Source organism: Mesoplodon mirus, assembly GCF_964341445.2.
Source record: "Mesoplodon mirus genome assembly, chromosome: 15".
In the NCBI taxonomy this organism is placed as follows: domain Eukaryota; kingdom Metazoa; phylum Chordata; class Mammalia; order Artiodactyla; family Ziphiidae; genus Mesoplodon; species Mesoplodon mirus.
In genome coordinates this window covers 53,537,540-53,556,804 of record NC_138991.1, presented here as the reverse complement: position 1 = coordinate 53,556,804, position 19,265 = coordinate 53,537,540, and the positions used below count along the sequence as shown (strand labels likewise).

Below are 19,265 nucleotides of genomic sequence, written 5' to 3'. Positions count from 1 at the left end.
GGCGTATAAGTTAAAGAATCCTGTGTAACTTCAGCGAAATTGTTTAGCTTCTCTGAGACTCAACTTTCTCATAGATAAATTAGGAATAAACCAAGGGTTTCACTGCCTGGAATGAAGAATCTGCTTCATAAATGAGTTTTCTCTCTTGTTTTTCATCGTTCTGCAGATATTCCAAAAAGCATGCTGTGTGTCAGTGAGCTTTACATCTTACAGCTGCTCCGCGGCATGTGGGATCCTCCCGGACAGGGGCACAAACCCGTGTCCCCTGCATCGGCAGGAGGACTCTCAACCACTGCGCCACCAGGGAAGCCCCAGATTGCTTACCTTTTTTATCATGATCTTCAGACTCATGACTGAAATGATTTGCTGTCTATGATTTACTTCAAAATTATCCGAAGGGGAGAGGGAGAGAAGAAGTACTGATTAAGTAGGACTGGTCACACACTGACTGTTGACACTTTGTGATAGCTAGATAGGCCTTCGTTGTGTTGTTTTCTCTACTTCTGTTTATATTTGAAAATTTTCTGTAATGAAAAGTTTTGGTATTCTTTAAAGCAGAAATTCAAAAGGGCCTCTCTTCTGCTTCCTAGGATATCACTTTTAAATGAAAAGACACAAGCTCTTAGATGTTTTCTTAGATGTGTGGTGATTACAGTTAAGACAATAGTCCCCTATTTGGCATGTACCTAGATGCAATCTGTTTGAGTACTTTCTTCCCTTGAGGATAAAGCTGCATACCAGACCTGGGAAAATGTATAGGGGGCATGATGGATAGTGGAAAGAACGGGGCTCTGCAGATACCCTGGTTTCAAGCCCCAGTTCTTTGTCGAGAATTGTTTAATCTCCCTGAGTTTAAACTCTGGATTGTTCATCCAGTCAACCAAAATTTTTGGAGCAGCTGCTAGATGCCTGGCCCTGTTTGGAGTTCAGCAGTGATCAAGACAGGAAGAGTCCTGTGAAACGGGGATAACCTCACCTCCCTCACAGTGCTGCTATGAGCATCACATGAGATAAAACATGAAAGACCTAGCTCAGAGACTGGCATTCAGGAATTTATTCATTCATTTAGTCACCAAACATCTGAGTACATCCTCTGGGTCAGACTCTAGGTTATGTGCTAGAGATATAAAGACAGAGAAAACACTGCACCTGCCTTGAAGGAAAACAGGAAAGTAAATCAATGATTATAGTGGTGAAAGCAATATATTTTAAGTTCTGAGAGGATAAAAGTTTGGATCTAGAATTCTATATTCAAGCAACACTATCAATTATGAAGGTAAAATAGAGACCCTGTTACAGAGTTTATTAACCATACACTATATATGCAAAAAAGAAAAAAAATCACTCAAGGAAAAGATTACTTCCCTCAAAAAAAATCTACACACAAAAGGCTGGGATATTTGGAAGATTCTCCTTTGGGTAGCAAAGCTTTAATGGCATAGGAATACATTTTCTTCTCTGTGGGCCCCATTATGCAACTTTTTCTCTTCAGAATACCGCATTTACACAGTCATATTATAGATGCTGTATACCTGTTACCATCTCTTGGAATCAGGTTCTCAAGAAAGCACAAATGTACAGATACAAAAAAGTAGTAAAAATAAATAAATTAACAGCACTAACCAAAGAGAGAAGGGAGAGAGACAGAATATATACGTGTTAAATTTTTAATCTTTTTAAGAAGTGAACAAGATACATTAGTCAAAGAAGATGAGAAATAGAGGTATAATTTAAAAGTATAGTGATAATAGATAATGAAGAAAATGATAACAGTAGCTGCCACTGGGAAAAAGAACTGGGAGTGTGGAGCCAGGATTTTCCCCCCTTCATTTCATATTCTTCTGTACTATGTGAATTTTTAAAAATTATGTGCATTTATCACTCCAATGGTTTAAAAAGTGTCACGGGAAAACACTTTTTCTGCTAAAATATATGTAACTCACAAGATCTACAGTGAATCTGCCAACATTTATTCTGCCCAAATACAAGAAAGATACTAAGGTAGCTAGACTAGATAATTTTTATAGTCCTTTCCAGAAGCTAAGGGATATGCAAATTGTGGAGATGTCATTTGGTTAATATAAAGACACAGATGTAAAGTCGGTTCCTAAGCTATAGAACCAAGAAGAGAGCAAGAACTAAAAAAAAGGAAATTTCCCCAGGAAAAGGCAGCTGAGAACCAGGAACAGGGCAGCAGTCAAAGCTAAATGGAGATTCCTGCAGTAGAACCAGGGGCAAGAAAAAAGAAACAAGGGAACGTCAACACTGAGAGGGAGTGAGGGGCCCCCATGGTAAGAGGGGTGGGGCTCAGGCTGTAGGGAAACATTCTGAGATGGGGGGTGGGGCGGCAGGGGTGGGGTCTGAAGGTGAGAGGCCACCACTCGGAGTCACAGAAGCACGAAAGCAATGAATGTGCAAACAGAGGACCAAGACATAGAGGACAAAAAGGGCTGAGTACAAGTTTCTTCTGCTACAGACTGAGTGGTATCTAACCATCTAGAAATCATGGGGAAAAGGAGCTTCAAAGAAATTCTCGTATACAGATGGTAGATGGGAGTTTGAAAGACAGTACCCAGTGAAAGGGTCAATGATCTTTTCTCTATTTGGTGTGTTTTCCTTATTATTTCAGTGTAGTAAAGGGCTTTCATAGGTTCACCCAATCTTATTTTTATTATATACCTCTTAAGCAAAAGTTCTCCTGCTACAGGGATTTTCAAAAATCTAACTCAAAGGGCCTCAAGAGTTTGTATCAGTTTCCCAGTGTAAAAACACTTGGAATTTAAGAGCTAGAAGGAACTTTAACATTCTTTCTGACAAAATGCCTCACTTAAGACGAGAAAACAGAGACAAATCCTGGGCTCTTGCTGGTATTCACTGAAGGGAAGAATGAATGAGGTCTTTCCCAAGGTTGGGAAAGAACCCAAGCTAGAACCCTTGTTTGTCCAGCTACCTAGAAGTCAGTTCCCTTTCCACTCTGTGGCCTTGGTTGTCTCTAAGGCATTTTTCAGTCGGAGGAGAGAAAACACTTGCTCCACAGGCCCATTTATGAATAAACGTGTAAGCAGTCTGACAAAGCAGTGGGTCCCGGAACACAGTCTCCTTCATCAGAATTCTTCTTTGTCTCTAAAGGGCTCCCCCACCCAGCCCCTATTTCCTAATGTAATATGCACATTCAATTACTAACTGCTAACTTTAGATGAAAATTATATGAAATCTGAAAACCATAGGTTTGACATATGCTTAGCATTTCCTACATAAGCAGGAATTCCCAGGAGCTACTACATTTTCAAGGAAGGCTGAGATTTAGTTTCACAGAAAGGGAAGGCTAGAAGGAAGAGACTGACCAAAGGGTTTTTCCCAACAGTTGAAATAAGCCAAAGGGCACATAACCCCTAGACATGATTGAACAAATCTCTGTAAGGGCAAAGTGGCTTTGGAAAACCATTTTCTTTAATTATAGAACATCGTTAATAATATGAGAATGGTAATAGCATCTGTTTTTCAGGACTGTTTCAAACATCAGTGTTTATTTATGGGGACTAAATATCTATTAGTGAGATCTTAAATGTTTTCGCTTCCACTGTAAAGGAGGATTCTTCAAACACCATGCCAACCTGTACTTATTCAGAGCTCTTGCCACCAAACCAAATCTTTTTCCCTTCTCAAGCAAATTTATGTCCAGTCCAGTTTCCCAAAGCCCTATCTTTTGTCCAGTAATCAACTATAAACTCCTTGAATATTCTGAATCTATTATAGAAAAGAAGCCTGATGCCACAATACCAATGCAAACAGCAGAAGAAATGGACATTCATCTCTATGGGCAACAGTAACAGCCAACCCTAGAAGCTCGGCTGTTGTGACGTGTCTTCCAAGGTCTCAGATCAATTCTCTAGAGCCAAAGAAGTGAGTCAAAGAGCCAACCATAAGGGCCCTGCACGATCTTAACTGGATCCTTCTAATTATGCCTGAATTTTTATGTTTATACTTATGTCATCTCCCCCATAGTTTAGTCCCTTATTTTCTTAAGATTATTAACTTTTAAAGAGAGAGAGAGAGAGAGAAAAGGAACAAAAGCAACAACATATCAAGCTTACAAAATGTAGAAGCAAAATATGAGACAGAAGATCACAAAGGACGGGAGGGGGTTGATGGAAATATACTCTTGTAAGAATCTTACATTGTTCATGAGGCAATGTAATTTTCACTTGAAGATAAACTGTGATACATTAAAGAGGCGTATTATAATCTCTAGAGCAGTGCTTGGTCAACAGAAATATTTTGTGAGCCAGATATGCAATTTTAAATTTTCTAGGAGCCACCATTAAAAAATAAATAGGGCTTCCCTGGTGGCGCAGTGGTTGGGAGTCCGCCTGCCGATGCAGGGGACGCGGATTTATGCCCGGGTCCAGAAGGATCCCACATGCCGCGGAGCGGCTGGGCCTGTGAGCCATGGCTGCTGAGCCTGCGCGTCCGGTGCCTGTGCTCCACAATGGGAGAGGCCACAACAGTGAGCGGCCCACATATGGCAAAAACAAACAAACAAACAAATACAAATGAAATTAATTTTAATAATATGTTTATTTCACCCAATATATCAAAAATATTATCATTTCTACATGTAATCAATTCTTCAAAATCAGGTGTGTGTTTTAAATTTACAACACATCTCAGTTTGGATTAACCACATCTGAAGTACTTGTTAGGCACATGTGGTCAGTGGCTACCACTGGGCAGAGTAGCTCTAGAGCAGGGATCAGCAAACTTTTCTGTAAAGGAACAGATAGTGAACATTTTGAGTTTTGTGGGCCACACAGTCTCTGTCACAACTACCCAAATCTGCCATCGTAATGCAAAGCAGTCAGAGGCAGTATGTAAATTAATAGGCACTGCTGTGTTCCAATAAAACTTTATAAAAACATGTGGGCCTGATTTGGCCTATGGACTACAGTTTGCCAACCATTACTCTGGAGCAATGACAAAAAATAACACAAAAATGTATAAGCAAAAAGTTGACAGGGAAGATAAAATGGGAGGCTATAATATCAGTAAGTACTAAATAACACACAATTCATCCAAAAAGCGACAGAAAACAAAAGGACACAGAACAAGCAGGACAAGTAGGAAACAAATATCAAGATGGAATACAGGCTCACCTGTATCATTAATTAGATTAAGTATAAAAAGCGGGGATTGTCAGAGTGGATAAAAAAGCAATACTCAACCATAAGCTGTTTATAAGAAACCTACTTTAATTATAAAGACAAATAAGTCGCCAGTAAAAGGCAAACACCTACAAGAAACAAGAGTGGGGCTTCCTTGGTGGCGCAGTGGTTGAGAGTCCGCCTGCCAATGCAGGGGACGCGGGTTTGTGCCCCGGTCCGGGAGGATCCCACATGCCGCGGAGCGGCTGGGCCTGTGAGCCATGGCTGCTGAGCCTGCGCGTCCGGTGCCTGTGCTCCACAATGGGAGAGGCCACAACAGTGAGAAGCCCATGTACCGCAAAAAGAAAAAAAAAAAAAAAAAAGAAACAAGAGTGGCTATGTTAATATAGGACACAATAAACATCAAAAAAAGGTTATTTCTAGAACTGAAGAGAAATATTCCACAGTGATAAAAGGGGCAATTCATTAAGAAGACATAACAATCCAAAATGGGCATATACCTATCAAAACAGTTTCATGAAGCAAGAATTGATATAAGTAATGGAGAATTAAATCCACAACCATAGTTGGAGATTTCAATACCACTCTTAGTAGCTGAAAGAAAAAGCAGACAACCACCCCCCAAAAAAACCCCAACAACAACAAAAAACCCCTAACCAACTCAGTAAAAATATAGAAGAGCTGAGCAAAACCATGAACCAACATAACTTAAAATGATGTTAATGGAATATCACACTCACTCAAGTCCACATAGAACATGCACCAAGACAGACCACATGTCAGTCCATAAAATAAGTCTCAATAATTATCAAAGAAGTTCTAAATAACTCATGTGTTAAAGAAGAAAGCACAGGAGAAATTAGAAAATATTTTGTAATAGATGACAGTGAAAAGACAACACATCAAAATATGTGGAAGGCAGTTAAGCAAAAACTAAAGAAAAATTCACTAGAAAAGAAGAAACATAAAGTCGAGGAGTTAAGTTCCCACCTTACAATGGGAGAATAACATATTAAATCCAAAACTATTAAATTCAAATAAGCAGAAGAAATAATAAGAAGAGTATAAATAAATGAAAAAGCAAGACACAAATATAATAGAGAAAAACCAATAAAGTTAAAAGTTGGTTCTTAGAAAGAATTAATTGATAAACACCTAGCAAGGAAAAGAGAAAACACAAATTACTAGTATTAGTAATTTTTAAGGGGACATAACTATAGATCCTACAGATACTGAAATTATAAGGGAGTATTTTGAGCTAATAATTTTATGCTAACAAATTTGACAACTTAAATAAAATTGAATATCCCTTGGAAAACCAAATTCCTAAAAGTGATACAAGAAGAAATAGAAAAGCTAAATCGTCCCATATCTATTAAAGAAATTGAGTTCATAATCAAAAACCTTTCCATAAAAAACTCTTATGCCCAGATGTCTTCACTAGTAAACCCAACCAATAATTTAGGAAAAAAAAAAAAGTCCTATACACAATGTCACAAAATAATAGAAGAGGAACTTCTTAACTATACTAGTTTTATGAGGTCAGCATAATCCTGAACCAAAACTTGACAAAGATGTAAAAAAAGAGAAAATTACAATCTAATATTCCTCATCCTCATGAACAAAGATAAAAAAATATTTAACAATATATTCAAATCCAACATGTAAAAAGGATAATACATCATGACCCAGTGGAATTTCTCCCAGGAATGCAAATCCAATTAAGCATTCAAAAACCAATCAATGTCATGCAAAATACTTACAAAGGGCAAAAAACACGTGACAATTTTAAAAGATACAGAAAAAGCATCTGAAAATATCCAACATCTATTCATGATACAAAGTCTTAGCAAACTGGAAATGGCGGGGAACTTTTTCATCCTGAAAAAAGACTTGTATGGACAACCTAAGAATTACAGTTCAAGGGGAAACACTGAACTAACTTCCCCTCTCTAATACTGGAAGCAAGGCAAGGATATCTACTCTTCCCACTTTAACAATATACCAAAGGTGCTAGTTGGTACAATAAAGCAAGAAAAAGAAATAAAAGACATAAAGACTGGAAAAGAAATAAAACTGTGTAAATTAAAAACTCTTCAGAATATTAAGAAAAAACCCAACCTATCAGAATAAGTGAATTTTAAAATGTTGCAGGATACAAGGTCAATATACAACAATTAATTATATTGTCTATAGAGAAGCAGCAAACAATTTGAAAATGAAACTTAAGAAACAATTCCATTTCTGATAGCATAAATAAGATAAATATTTAGGGAAAAATTAACATAAGACATATAAGACTTCTACAGTAAAAACTATAAAACAGGTCTAGTGAAGAAAGACAAGATCGTTCTAAAATTTATGTGGAATACAAAGGATCTAGAATAGTCAAAACAATACGAAAAAGAACAATGTTGGAGGGTTTATGCTACCTGATTTTAAGACTTACTATAAAGTCAGAAAAAAGAAAGTGTGGTATTGGCATAAGAATAGTATAAAAATGAGTGGAACAGAAGGGTCCAGGAATAGATCTAAACATACATGGTCAATTTATTTTTGACAAAAGTGCCAAGTTAATTTAACAAGGAAAGAAAAGTCTTTTTAACAAATGTTGCCAGAACAACTAGATATCCATATGGAAAAAACTAAACCTTGACTCCTATCTCATACAAAATTAATTTGAAATGGGTCAGACTTAAATGTAAAAGCTAAAACTATAAACCTTCTAGAAGAAAGGTTTCTAGAAAATCATTGTAACCTTACGTAGGCAAAGTTTTGGAATGGGGAAAAAACCCACTAACCATTAACAAAAAAAAATTAATAGGACTTCATCAACATTAAAAATATTTGCTCATCAAAATACATCACTAATAAAATGAATATACTACCCCAGACTCAAAAAATGTATTTGCAGCACAAAGGATGTGTATCCAGAATATATAAAAGAACACCTACAAATCTACAGTAAAAAGACAAACAACCTAATTAGAAAATGGGCAAGTGACTTAAATATCCACCTCAAGCAGAAGATATTTGAATGGTCAAGAAGCACACAAAAAGGTGGTCAACAAGAGAAATGCAAATTAAAATCACAATGCAATACCATCTTATATCTTCTAGAATGGCTAAAAAAGGCTGACAGCACTAAGTGTTGTCAAGGATGTGGAGCAACTGGAACTTTCATATAATACTGGGGGAGTATAAAATGGTACATCCACTTTGGAGAACTGTTCAGTTGTTCTTATAAAGTTTAACATACATCTATCCTAAGAACCAACAATTCTAATCTTAGGTATTTACTCAACAGAAATGAAAACATATGCCCACAAAAATTTTTTTTTTTTTTTTTTTTTTTTTTTCTTTTTGCGGTATGCGGGCCTCTCACTGCTGTGGCCTCTCCCGTTGCGGAGCACAGGCTCCGGACGCGCAGGCCCAGCGGCCATGGCTCACGGGCCCAGCCGCTCCACGGCATATGGGATCCTCCCAGACCGGGGCACGAACCCGTATCCCCTGCATCGGCAGGCGGACTCTCAACCACTGCGCCACCAGGGAGGCCCCAAAAATTTTTTTTATAGAAATGTTCATAGCAGCCTGATTTATAATAGTCCCACCTGGAAACAACCCAAATGTCCATCAACAGGAGAACAGGTTAAGGCTGTATATTCATACAATGAAGTAATACTGAGTAATAAAAATTAATGTACTTGGGCTTCCCTGGTGGGGCAATGGTTAAGAATCCGCCTGCCAATGCAGGGGACACGGGTTCGAGCCCTGGTCCAGGAAGATCCCACATGCCGGGGAGCAACTACTGAGCCTACACTCTAGAGCCCGAGCACCGCAACTACTGAAGCCCACGTGCCTAGAGCCCATGCTCCACAACAAGAGAAGCCACTGCAATGAGAAGCCTGTGCACCACAACGAAGAGCAGCCCCCGCTCACCGCAACTAGAGAAAGCCCGCGCACAGCAAGGAAGACCCAACGCAGCCAAAAATAAATAAATTTATTAAAAAAAAAAATTAACATACTCCTGATACACACAACATTAAGGGTGAATTTCAAAAACAGGTTAAGTGAAAGAAGCCAAACATAATACCAAATGATTCCATTTTTTATAAATTCCAAGAATAATCAAAATTAATCCACAGTGATAGAAATTTGAAATAGTTGTTAGGACAGTGGGGGCTTGGAGTTGCTTGAAAAGGGGCACAACAAAATTTTGAGGCGGGGAGATAGAAATGTCCTACATCTTGCTTTCAGTGGTGGTCACCTGTGTATATGTAACTTAAAACTCTCTGAACTAAACATTTTAGATCTGTACATTTTATTATGTTATAATATGAGGTATGTTAATTATACCTCAATTTTTAAAATCTCTAAAAATCCATTTAAAAAGTAGGGAGGGCAATCCAAATATTAACAGTGATTGCTTCTGGGTGGTGGGATCATGGCTAATTTTTTCTTTGTTAATTCACACTTTTCTCTTCTTTACAATTTTCTATAAGGAACTCCCCCCCCCATTTCTATACCTATGTTTTATAGTTTCACAAAGATTCTAAAATATCACCAGCATTTATCTTCTGAAAGTAGGAATACATGTAAGTAAAGGAAGTGTGTATCAAGTTCTCTCTCTACAGCAGGCATGTGGTGCAGTGTCTACGTGGGATATGAAAGGGGTTCAGAAGCTCAGCCAGAAGCAACGTGGCAGCCTGGGAAGAGGAAGAGATCAGACGGAAGAGTTCACCTCTGACCCTGGCTTTCTTACTGAATGGTGGCAAGTCATAGAGCCCCTGGTTCTTCACCCCTAAAATGGGAATAAGATGTATCCCCTTGTCTGCCTCATCTGGGTTTTGTGAATGTTAACTGAAATGGTCTATATAGCACAGAAGGAATTAACGGAGTAGTAACTTCTGATATTATGTGAAAACTTAGAAAAAAGTCTTTCTCAAAAGTCAGATTTACTACTTACAGTCCTATAAGAAGCAGCGAGAAGAGCTTTGCTAGAACGACGCTGCCCTTTCAAATCGACAGCCAAGAACTCTTACCTATTGGCGGGGTAACAGTGATTCTGCAAAGCATAGGAGATGCACTGCGTGTTTAACCGCTTTCTCTCAACCTCCTTCCAACTATCTTCTGTCCACTTTCTCTTGATCTGCTTCTCCTCATGCTTTGTCCCCACATATTCAGCATAGGTCTGGATCCGATAGCTCTCTGCATATTTGCTGGTATTGACAGCTACAAGGAAAAGAAAAAATCCTTATCAAAGAGTCTGGCCTAGCCCCAAGGATGTCACTTCGGAAAGATAGCCTGAGGTAGTCAAAGGAGCCCTGGGGTGAGGTGTGCACTCCCAACCCCGCTCTGCCATTTAGAAGCCAGGTGGCCTTGGGAATGTCCCATAGGCTCTCCATATCTGAGTTTTCTCACCTGGAGAAGAGACAGTCACTGCTCCTCAATCTCCCTTACAGTGTGAAAATGCTCTGTAAACTATTCAATAACCAGGATGATGTAAGCAAAACGTTAATTTTCGGAAGATTTGCAGGTAACATTATGGCCTGAAAATTCCTCCTTTTCAGAGTAAGAAAATGAAAAACAAAACAAAACCACTAAGGGAAAACTGTAAACCCTCACTTATTTTGTTAAAAATAAAGATGACAAGAAAAGCAATATTGACAGCAGTGCTGATCACTGTGTTAAATACCAAAGGTCTACCATACGTCTGTGTCCGGTGCTTTGCGAACATGATGTCTAATCTTCACAATGCACTTGTAAGGGAGAATTGTCTTTATTGAATATGAGAAAGCAGGTGCACAGAGGTCGGGGGCATTGCTGCAGGCCACACCGTGGGCCAGTGGCAGTGCTAGGCGGCAAAACCAGGCTGCTTCGACCCTAAGGCCAGGGCCCTGCCTGCCGTTCCGCACTTCACTTTGGACTCTGCAGAGTCAAGATATTCCCACAGTACTTGAGGCCTGCCTCTTCTCCTTCTGCTCTGAAAGCCTGCTAATTCTCTGTAATGTGCCTCTGGCAGGAGTCCCTGAAAACTAGAGCTTGTTCCCTCTTTGGTGTTAATGCCTGACTAAGGCCCGGTCCATCTTGCTGCCTCCTTCTCGGAGGGTGGGGATGAAACGTGCAGGTGGTCTGGGAGTGAGGACCCACGGAAACCGGGCGGATGGGCCCCCATGTGCTGGCTCCAGCTTCTGCAGCGTGAGCACACACTCCCCGGCCCACTATCACTGCCACTGGTTATTACCTACACTAGCAGCAAGACTGTAAGGGCTGGGCCATGCTGGCAGGGGCTGCCAGACTTGGGACCCGGGCAGCTGCAAAAGCACCGTGACGTCTGAAATAGAGTATACCCACTTCTGTATACCCACTTCTAGCAAAGTTCTTGGATCAGAGTAGTTCCCAGTAAATATTATGTAAATGAAGCATGGTAGAATGCAGCAAGAGGTGACAGACACACCAGAACTGGACAAGGAACTCCAGTACTTCAGAGACCTCAAACCACAGGGAAAGACAACTGGATAAGAGGCAGATACTCCCCACATACCCAGCCCCTGACACTTTCATCTTCACTCCAAGTGGACCAGATCTGCCTAAAACTTCTCAGCACAATAGGAGTTTATAGAATGTCATGCCCTAAATGTTTAGTCATCTAAAGAGCAAAGCAAAATAAAACAACAAAAAGAAAAATAAGAAAAGACACCTACTCTTATTATGCACCCCAATGTTCACTGCAGCACTATTTACAATAGCCAGGTCATGGAAGCAACCTAAATGCCCATCGACAGATGAATGGATAAAGAAGATGTGGCACATATATATACAATGGAATATTACTCAGCCATAAAAAGGAACAAAACTGGGTCCTTTGTAAAGACGTGAATGGACCTAGAAACTGTCATACAGAGTGAAGTAAGTCAGAAAGAGAAAAACAAATATCATATATTAACGCATATATGTGGAACCTAGAAAAATGGTACAGATGAACCGGTGTGCAGGGCAGAAATAGAGACACAGATGTAGAGGACAAACATATGGACACCAAGGGGGGAAAGTGGCGGGAGGGTGGGGGGGTGGGATGAATTGGGAGATTGGGATTGACATATATACACTAATATATATAAAATGGATAACTAATAAAAACCTGCTGTATAAAATAATAAATAAAATAAAATTCAAAAAAAATTTTTTTTACTAAGAAGTTTGCTGTACTTTTCAAATATTCACTCTAGAGTTTAACAGGAAAAAAAGAAAAGAAAAGAAAACAACCCTAAGGGTATTAAAGAACTTTCATATTATCCCAAGGAAGCAGATTGAGTTAGTGAAATGTGAGCTCAAAACAGCATATGCTCTGACTCACTACAAGGAGGGAAACAGAAAGTACCCAGCTCTGCAGATACACTATCGACCAAAGTCACTCAGATCAGAGAACCACAGAAACAGGATCCTTTCTTTAAAATCTTATTCCTCAGGACAGTTACTCTTCTTGCTTTCAACGGACTACACTTCTGACTTTCTCGGCTCATTTATCTAACTGCCCCACAACCTGTATACCCAACAAACATCATCCATCCGTGCCTCTGTCTAGCAGCTGCTCACTGGGTGTCTGTCCCAGGGACGATGCTAGATATTTGGTAAAACAAGACACAATTTCCACCCTCTTGAGCTCACCCTGTCACATGCAAGTTTTATGCAGTTTCCTGTAAGCTTGAGACTACCTGCTAAAACAGGTTCATCTATCAATGCAATACATGAGAACCCACAGATTCTACATGATTATTCTGTCCCGATCGTTGGCAAATGAGCATCTCCTGGATTTTCCTCTTTAAGTTTCATTCCTTACTCAGGCAGGTAGATTTTGAAGTGTGCCCCACAGGGATGACACGTGCAATAATGCCTCTCTCGAGTTTAATCTGGATTACCAAGTAAAAGAGGAGGCTTGAGTCAACGTTCCTCCTGAAAGCAGAGGTGATGATAGTAAAGGAGCCAAGATGATCTACTTAACAGCATTCTATTGTTTCCAGTAATTTAGCTCTCAGCCCCATGGACAAATGTTTCAAAAATTCCCTAACCATGGCGGGGAATTTATCTGAGCACATTTGGAATTAGGATCACTTAAAGGGGGAAACAAATAACAATCCACTTTCCACGGCTGGCCTTCACATGGCAATAATTTACCAGCATTCCTTCAAGTCCCAGCAGCTTTGCAACTCTCGGCCTTTAATCTGGAAGCCAAGCTCTGGCCCAGAGCCACCCTTCTAATGGATGAATCAGCAAAATGAATTGGCTGTCAGCTGTGTCCTCCAGTGATTCCAGCTCGCCTGTCAGAAGCAGCGTGGCGCAGGCAGCTTGGTCACACTAACCTTTTCCAAATTTGTCAGGAAAATGATTCAAGGCCATCTTTTGGCCGTGCCACTTTGTGAAAGCCACTGCGAAACCAAACACGGTGAAGGTCCTTCCTGGTTCCTTGTGGGTGAGTGAGAGCAGCTCCTCTCCCCACAGTCTCACCCACCCATGGCTTCACTGTGTCGGGTCCGCTGTCTCGACACTTTGTGCATTTAATCTTCACAACCACCCCATGAGGAAGAGATGTTCTAGTCATCACACAGATGAAGAGACTGAGCATCAGGGGAGCCAAGCAGCTTGGTTATGGTCTCATAGGGTGAGCAACAAGGCTGGTATGGAACCAAGATGTGACTTTTTTCTAAAACATAACACTGCCACAAGTCTGATATATATTTGTGTATATTTATGTGTCCATTTAGATGGACGATTATCTTATAAAATGCTTCCTTTAGAGGAGTTTTTAAGAACTACTTAAAATGTTGAGATTTGTTTCTAAAAATGTAGACCCTTCCATTACTGTCAAGCAAAAAATCTCTCCAACTAAGTTGAGAGATACATAATGTTCATGGACAAGAACACTTAACATAAGACATAGAGTCCTTCCTAAATTTATCTCTAGATTTAATGCAGTTTAGTTTAAAAAATTCTAACGTTTTAATAAAACAGTGAAAAAATTTTAAATGAGATTAAAAAAAAAATCTCAACAGAACACAGAGCAGTGGTAGCAAGGGACTGGGGAGGAGGTCAACCGCCAAAGGGATGAGGGAATTCTGGGAGTGATGGAACTGTCCTGTATCTTGATTGTGGTGGAGGTTACATGATGATGTGCATTTGTTAAGATGAAGACCTGGGCAACAGAACAGTGTATATTTCACTGTATATAAATTACACCTCAATTATTCTGTGGAATTTGAAAGGTTGATTCCAAATTTTAAAGGGAAGACAAATGGCCAATGATAGCCCAAACATTTCTGAAGAAGAATAAGGAAGGGGGACTTGCCTTGATAGCTAAAAAAGCTTATTGTAAACCTGTAGTACTTAAGACAGTGTAGTAATGGGACAGAGATAAACAAACTGACCAGTGGTACAGAAGAGCCTAGAAACAGACCTATGCATCTGTGAAACTTTGATTTTTGACAGAGGCAGCATGACACTGTGCAAAAGGAAAAGTTGGAAAAATTGTTTATCCACAGGAAGAAAAAAAGAAATTGGATTCTTACTCACACCAGGCCAAAAAATCAACTCCAGATGGATGAAGCACTTAAATGTCAAAAGCAAACTTTGAAAACTTGAAAAGAAAATAGAAGTGAATATCTTCCGGAGCTTGAAGTAGGAAAGAATTTATGAAGATACAAAAAATGTTAAGCATTAAAAAAAAGATCAATAAGTTTGGCTACATTACTACGAAAACTTTTGGCCACCCGAAGACACATTAAAGAGAGGGAAGACAATCTACACACTGGGAGAAGATATTTGTGACACATACAACTGATGGAGGATTAGTACCAGAATACATAAAAATGCCTACAAATCAGTAAGAGAACACCTAACAGAAAAATGGGCAAAAGACACGAAAAGCATTCATAGTCGTTTCACAGAAAAGGGAGCATATAACGCCAATAACTATATAAAGAGTTGCTCAACCTCAGGCAAAGGCAAATTAGGAGCACAATATGATATCATTTTGTAGATCTGTAGAGGGAAAGGGAGAGGGAGGGGTAAGGGGGATGGGGGAAGGTGAGGGGAAGGAGAGAGCGGGGGAGAGAGAGCGGGGGTGGGGGGGAGAGAGAGGGAGAGAGAGAGATAACCAAAAAAGCAAGAAAATGATCAGCGTGACTTTCAGAAGAGTGACTGCCGCCCACAGGGGATCAGGGGGATGGGATGGGGAGGAACAACAGGTAAATGTAATTTATTAACAATATTTTAGCTCTTTGGTTGAGTGGTGGTTTCACAGATGTTCATTACATTTTAAACAAATTGTTCAGTTTTGCTGTTGTTTTACACTGTCCAACTCCTAAGGGCCATTTCTGAGACTAAGTTAGAAGGGCTCTGTAAGACTAGGTAAGAGTTACTCCAGTTTCAATGTCTTCAGTGATAAGGAGCTGTCCCTGAATGGTCCGTGTGCTGCAAACAATCACGGCTGCTGAAACGCCAGGCTTCTCAGACCTTCCGAGGGAGGCTGAGGACATTTGTGCAGCCTGGTTATTAAGCGGCTGCAATCACTTTACTGCAGCAACTGCTGGAGGGGGTGGGGCGGGGGGAGCATCAGGAAACGTCAGAAGCAGTCACACACCGTTAGTCCTGCATTTTCTGCAGTGGCTACCCTCAGCCAACATCAGGTTCTCAGTCAGTTTCTAAGGGAATTACCTATAATGCTTATCAGTCCAATGGTTACAAGAAAGAGAAATATTTATTGGTTACTTATTCTGCCAGGTATGGAAAAATCCTGCAAGGATTATCCTGACTCTGTAGATAAGGACACTGAAGCTCAGAAGAAGTGGCTAGTTCAAGGTCTCAAAGATGACAAGTGTTGGGATCCAAACCAAAGCTACATTCTTTTCATGACACCATGTGCGCTGGAAGGGTCCCAGACCGTGTCATTTAGAGTTAACACAGGCAAATGTCTCTGTCTGCAAGAGACTCAGAGTCTGTCCACCTCTCCATACAACAGTTATGTAAAAAGCAGAAGGAGTCTCTCCGTGATAACCTGGTATGTTAACCGCCCACCCGAAGTGACATGTGCTGACAGTGGCCTCTGCCAGCTTTGCAGACCCAAACCCTACACCCTACCCACCAACGTGTACTTTAATGCTCTATGGTGCCCACTTCTGACACCCTTCATGACCTCTCCTGACCCCTCCCATAGCCGCCAGCCTGGGGCCCTGCACCACTGTGCCCTCATTCTGGGTTTTCACCCCACACCAGGAGGGCACCAAACATTGCTTTGTGTTTGCTTGTTTATTTACATGTGAACATACCAGACTCAGAAGTTTTCTCATGTTCCATATAATTTGATCAACTCTGGGTTTTCAACAGCATGACCATTTTTTGACTTTTACCAGAGAGAGGATGGAGGGTTTTATCTCGGATTCTAGGGGAGAACTAACTTTACAAAAACACTCAACCCTAATGATGGTCACTAGGAACATTTGCCTGTGTTCAAAAAAACTGATCTTGGGTGTACCTCCCCTCAACCCACCCAAAGAACTAGGTGGATACTAAGGTGCACACAGGAATCGGTGGTCTGTCAGAAGCACGTGCAGTACAGCTATTTCCAGGGTGCCCAAGAGGTGAGAGCAGGAGAGCCCGCCAGGAGATGACAGCCCTATTTTACCCTTGCCAGTCCATCCTCTTCTATAAAACCCTGCAGAGTCTTCAAGATAAAGTGCAAACCTGCTAGAGGGCGTCAGGGCCTTTAGCTTGGTCCAGCCCTCACTTCAACGCTGACTCTTTCCCCACGTTTACCCAGGCGCTCTTGGAGGGAAGGGACCTTAGCTTATTCATCTGTGTAGCACCTGGGCTCTACCATGGTACTTTGGCAGGAATTTCATCTGACATTGTGGAAGGAGGGAAGAAACACAGCTTTTGTACCTGCTGTCAGCTTGTTTCTACTCAAGAGAAGAAAACCAGAACCAGGATACATAGTCACAACATCTTCAGTGAAAAATTCCATGAGGAAGGGTGGTTCAGCAGATGAAGAGCCCTGGGCTGGAAACAAGAAGATCTGGCTCTGACTCTGAAGGGCAGGCTCCCTTGGGCAGGAGCAGTCTGTGAACATTGCCACACCTGAGCCTCACAGCAACGCTGGGAAAGAAATGGCAACGGCCCTTGACAGCAGACTCGGCGAGGCCAATGCACCTGCCCCGGGCACATGGTCAGGACCCAGGGCTTGTGATTCCTTGTCCCTTGTTCTTCATACATTGCATACTTATCCAATAAAGCGTTGCTTGTTTGTTTGTTTGTACAGTACTAAGGCTAGGGAATTCCCTGGCGGTCCAGTGGTTAGGACTCTGCACTTTCACTGCTGAGGGCCTGGGTTTGATCCCTGGTCGGGGAACTAAGATCCCACAAGCCTTGCACCGCAGCCAAAAAAATAAATAGAAATAAAAAAATTAAGTACTAAGGCTAAAGAGTGAAAACTAAGGCACATGAAAGAGATCCAAGCACTGTAAAGAGCACAGCGGAAATAATGGAGTAAGAGGCAGAAGGGAACTGGGCTCATTCACTTCTGCTTTCCCCAAGCTTCTATCACAGCACCTGACATATAGGAGACACTCAGGAAAGGAAATGCACTAAGGCCAAGGGAGCAAGCTTAGGCCACGATGCTTAAAAAGATGCGAAGGGCAGAGTATGAGAGCAAGAACAGCTGAGCGTTTACAGAACCGGGCTCGTACCCCCTGGCACTGGGTGGTTGGTACCGTGCGGGCAGGTGCTGTGAGCCCTGCGACGGATAAGGACCAGAGTAAACTCAATAGGCGCCCAGAGAGGAAGTGGGTCCCGTCCTGGTTCCACCACATACAAGTCACGCCTACAACTCCGTGCCCCCTCCACGTCACCCCCTCATTCTGCTCACGGCTCCCACACCTCATTTCACCTCACAGTCTCTAATCAAGGCCAAGGAAGTGGATGGGAATTCCCTGGCGGTCCAGTGGTTAGGGCTCCATGCTCTCACTGCCGAGGACCCAGGTTCAATCCCTGGTTGGGGAACTAAAATCCCACAAGCCATGAGGTGCAGCAGAAAAAAAAAAAAAAAGCTAAAGACGTGGAGAAGAAAACACTCTCCACAAACTGGACAAAGGCTGACATGTAGACATGGTGACATTTACTTAAAATCTACGCAAAGGGAGGCAACGAAGTCAAGTGGGAAAACCACAGGTTCCGAGGCCACGGTGGCCTAGGTTCAAGTCCTGCCCCGATCTTAACTTGCCTGAGGCAAGTCACCTGCCTCCCTGGGCTTCCCTTTCTTTATCCATAAAACGGGCATATCTACCTACCTCAGAAAGCTATTAGGAAGGGCAGAGAGTACGTATGCAGAGCTCTCAGCACAGGGCTTGGCACACGGTAGGTGCCTAAGTAATGAGGCTATGGCTGTCAGATCACAAAACATATAGTTCAGACTAAAAGAACAGTGTCTAAGCCACATAAGATAGTCTACAGTGAGACAGATTCAGCGAGCTGTATAGCTCATCACATACTGCAGGGGCGAGAAGTGAGGGGGGCCTCACAGACCTGAGTCTGCAAAGCTCATGCAATACTGCTATCGTTTAGAATTGGGGTCTTTCCCACGCAAGAACGTGGAAAATACAGGAACTGATACGTCAACCATACTGGACCAGTATAAAATCAAAAAGTCTGAACTATAATTTTTTAAAATTGAACTGAGACCAAAATTAGTCAATTAATTTTCACTAACTCTCCTGGCAACACCACAGTCTGCTTCTGAAACGTGCATCTCTCATTCATTCATTCCACAAACACTGGCTCCAGGTACCGTGCTGGGCACCGGTGCGTGGAGCAAGGGAAGAGACGGTCCCTGCCCGGAAGAAGTTTACAATCTAGAGGAGGAGGAAAGGAACAGAAAGGATTGGCAGGGGAGCACCAGGGAGGCAGGAATCGAGGTGAGAAATGATGATTTCAGCATGAGGAGGACACGAGGCTGACTGTGGGAAAGAAGCTGCTGCTTAAGCTCTCGCTCCCACGGCCTCTGCCACCTGCCTCCACTTTTACTGAAGGGTGTCACCAAGGAGCACTGCTCCCATT

At 41.5% G+C, this 19,265-nt stretch overlaps 1 protein-coding gene across 1 annotated transcript in view; it reads right to left on the bottom strand.

Annotated features, from left to right (window-relative positions):
• Positions 1–19,265, bottom strand: part of PARN (poly(A)-specific ribonuclease) — a 161,031-nt gene that overhangs the window by 33,041 nt on the left and 108,725 nt on the right. Inside the window, exon 22 of the mRNA XM_082643472.1 lies at positions 10,205–10,394. Within this exon, the coding sequence (XP_082499598.1) occupies positions 10,205–10,394 (190 nt within the window). The remainder of the gene's footprint in view (positions 1–10,204; positions 10,395–19,265) is intronic.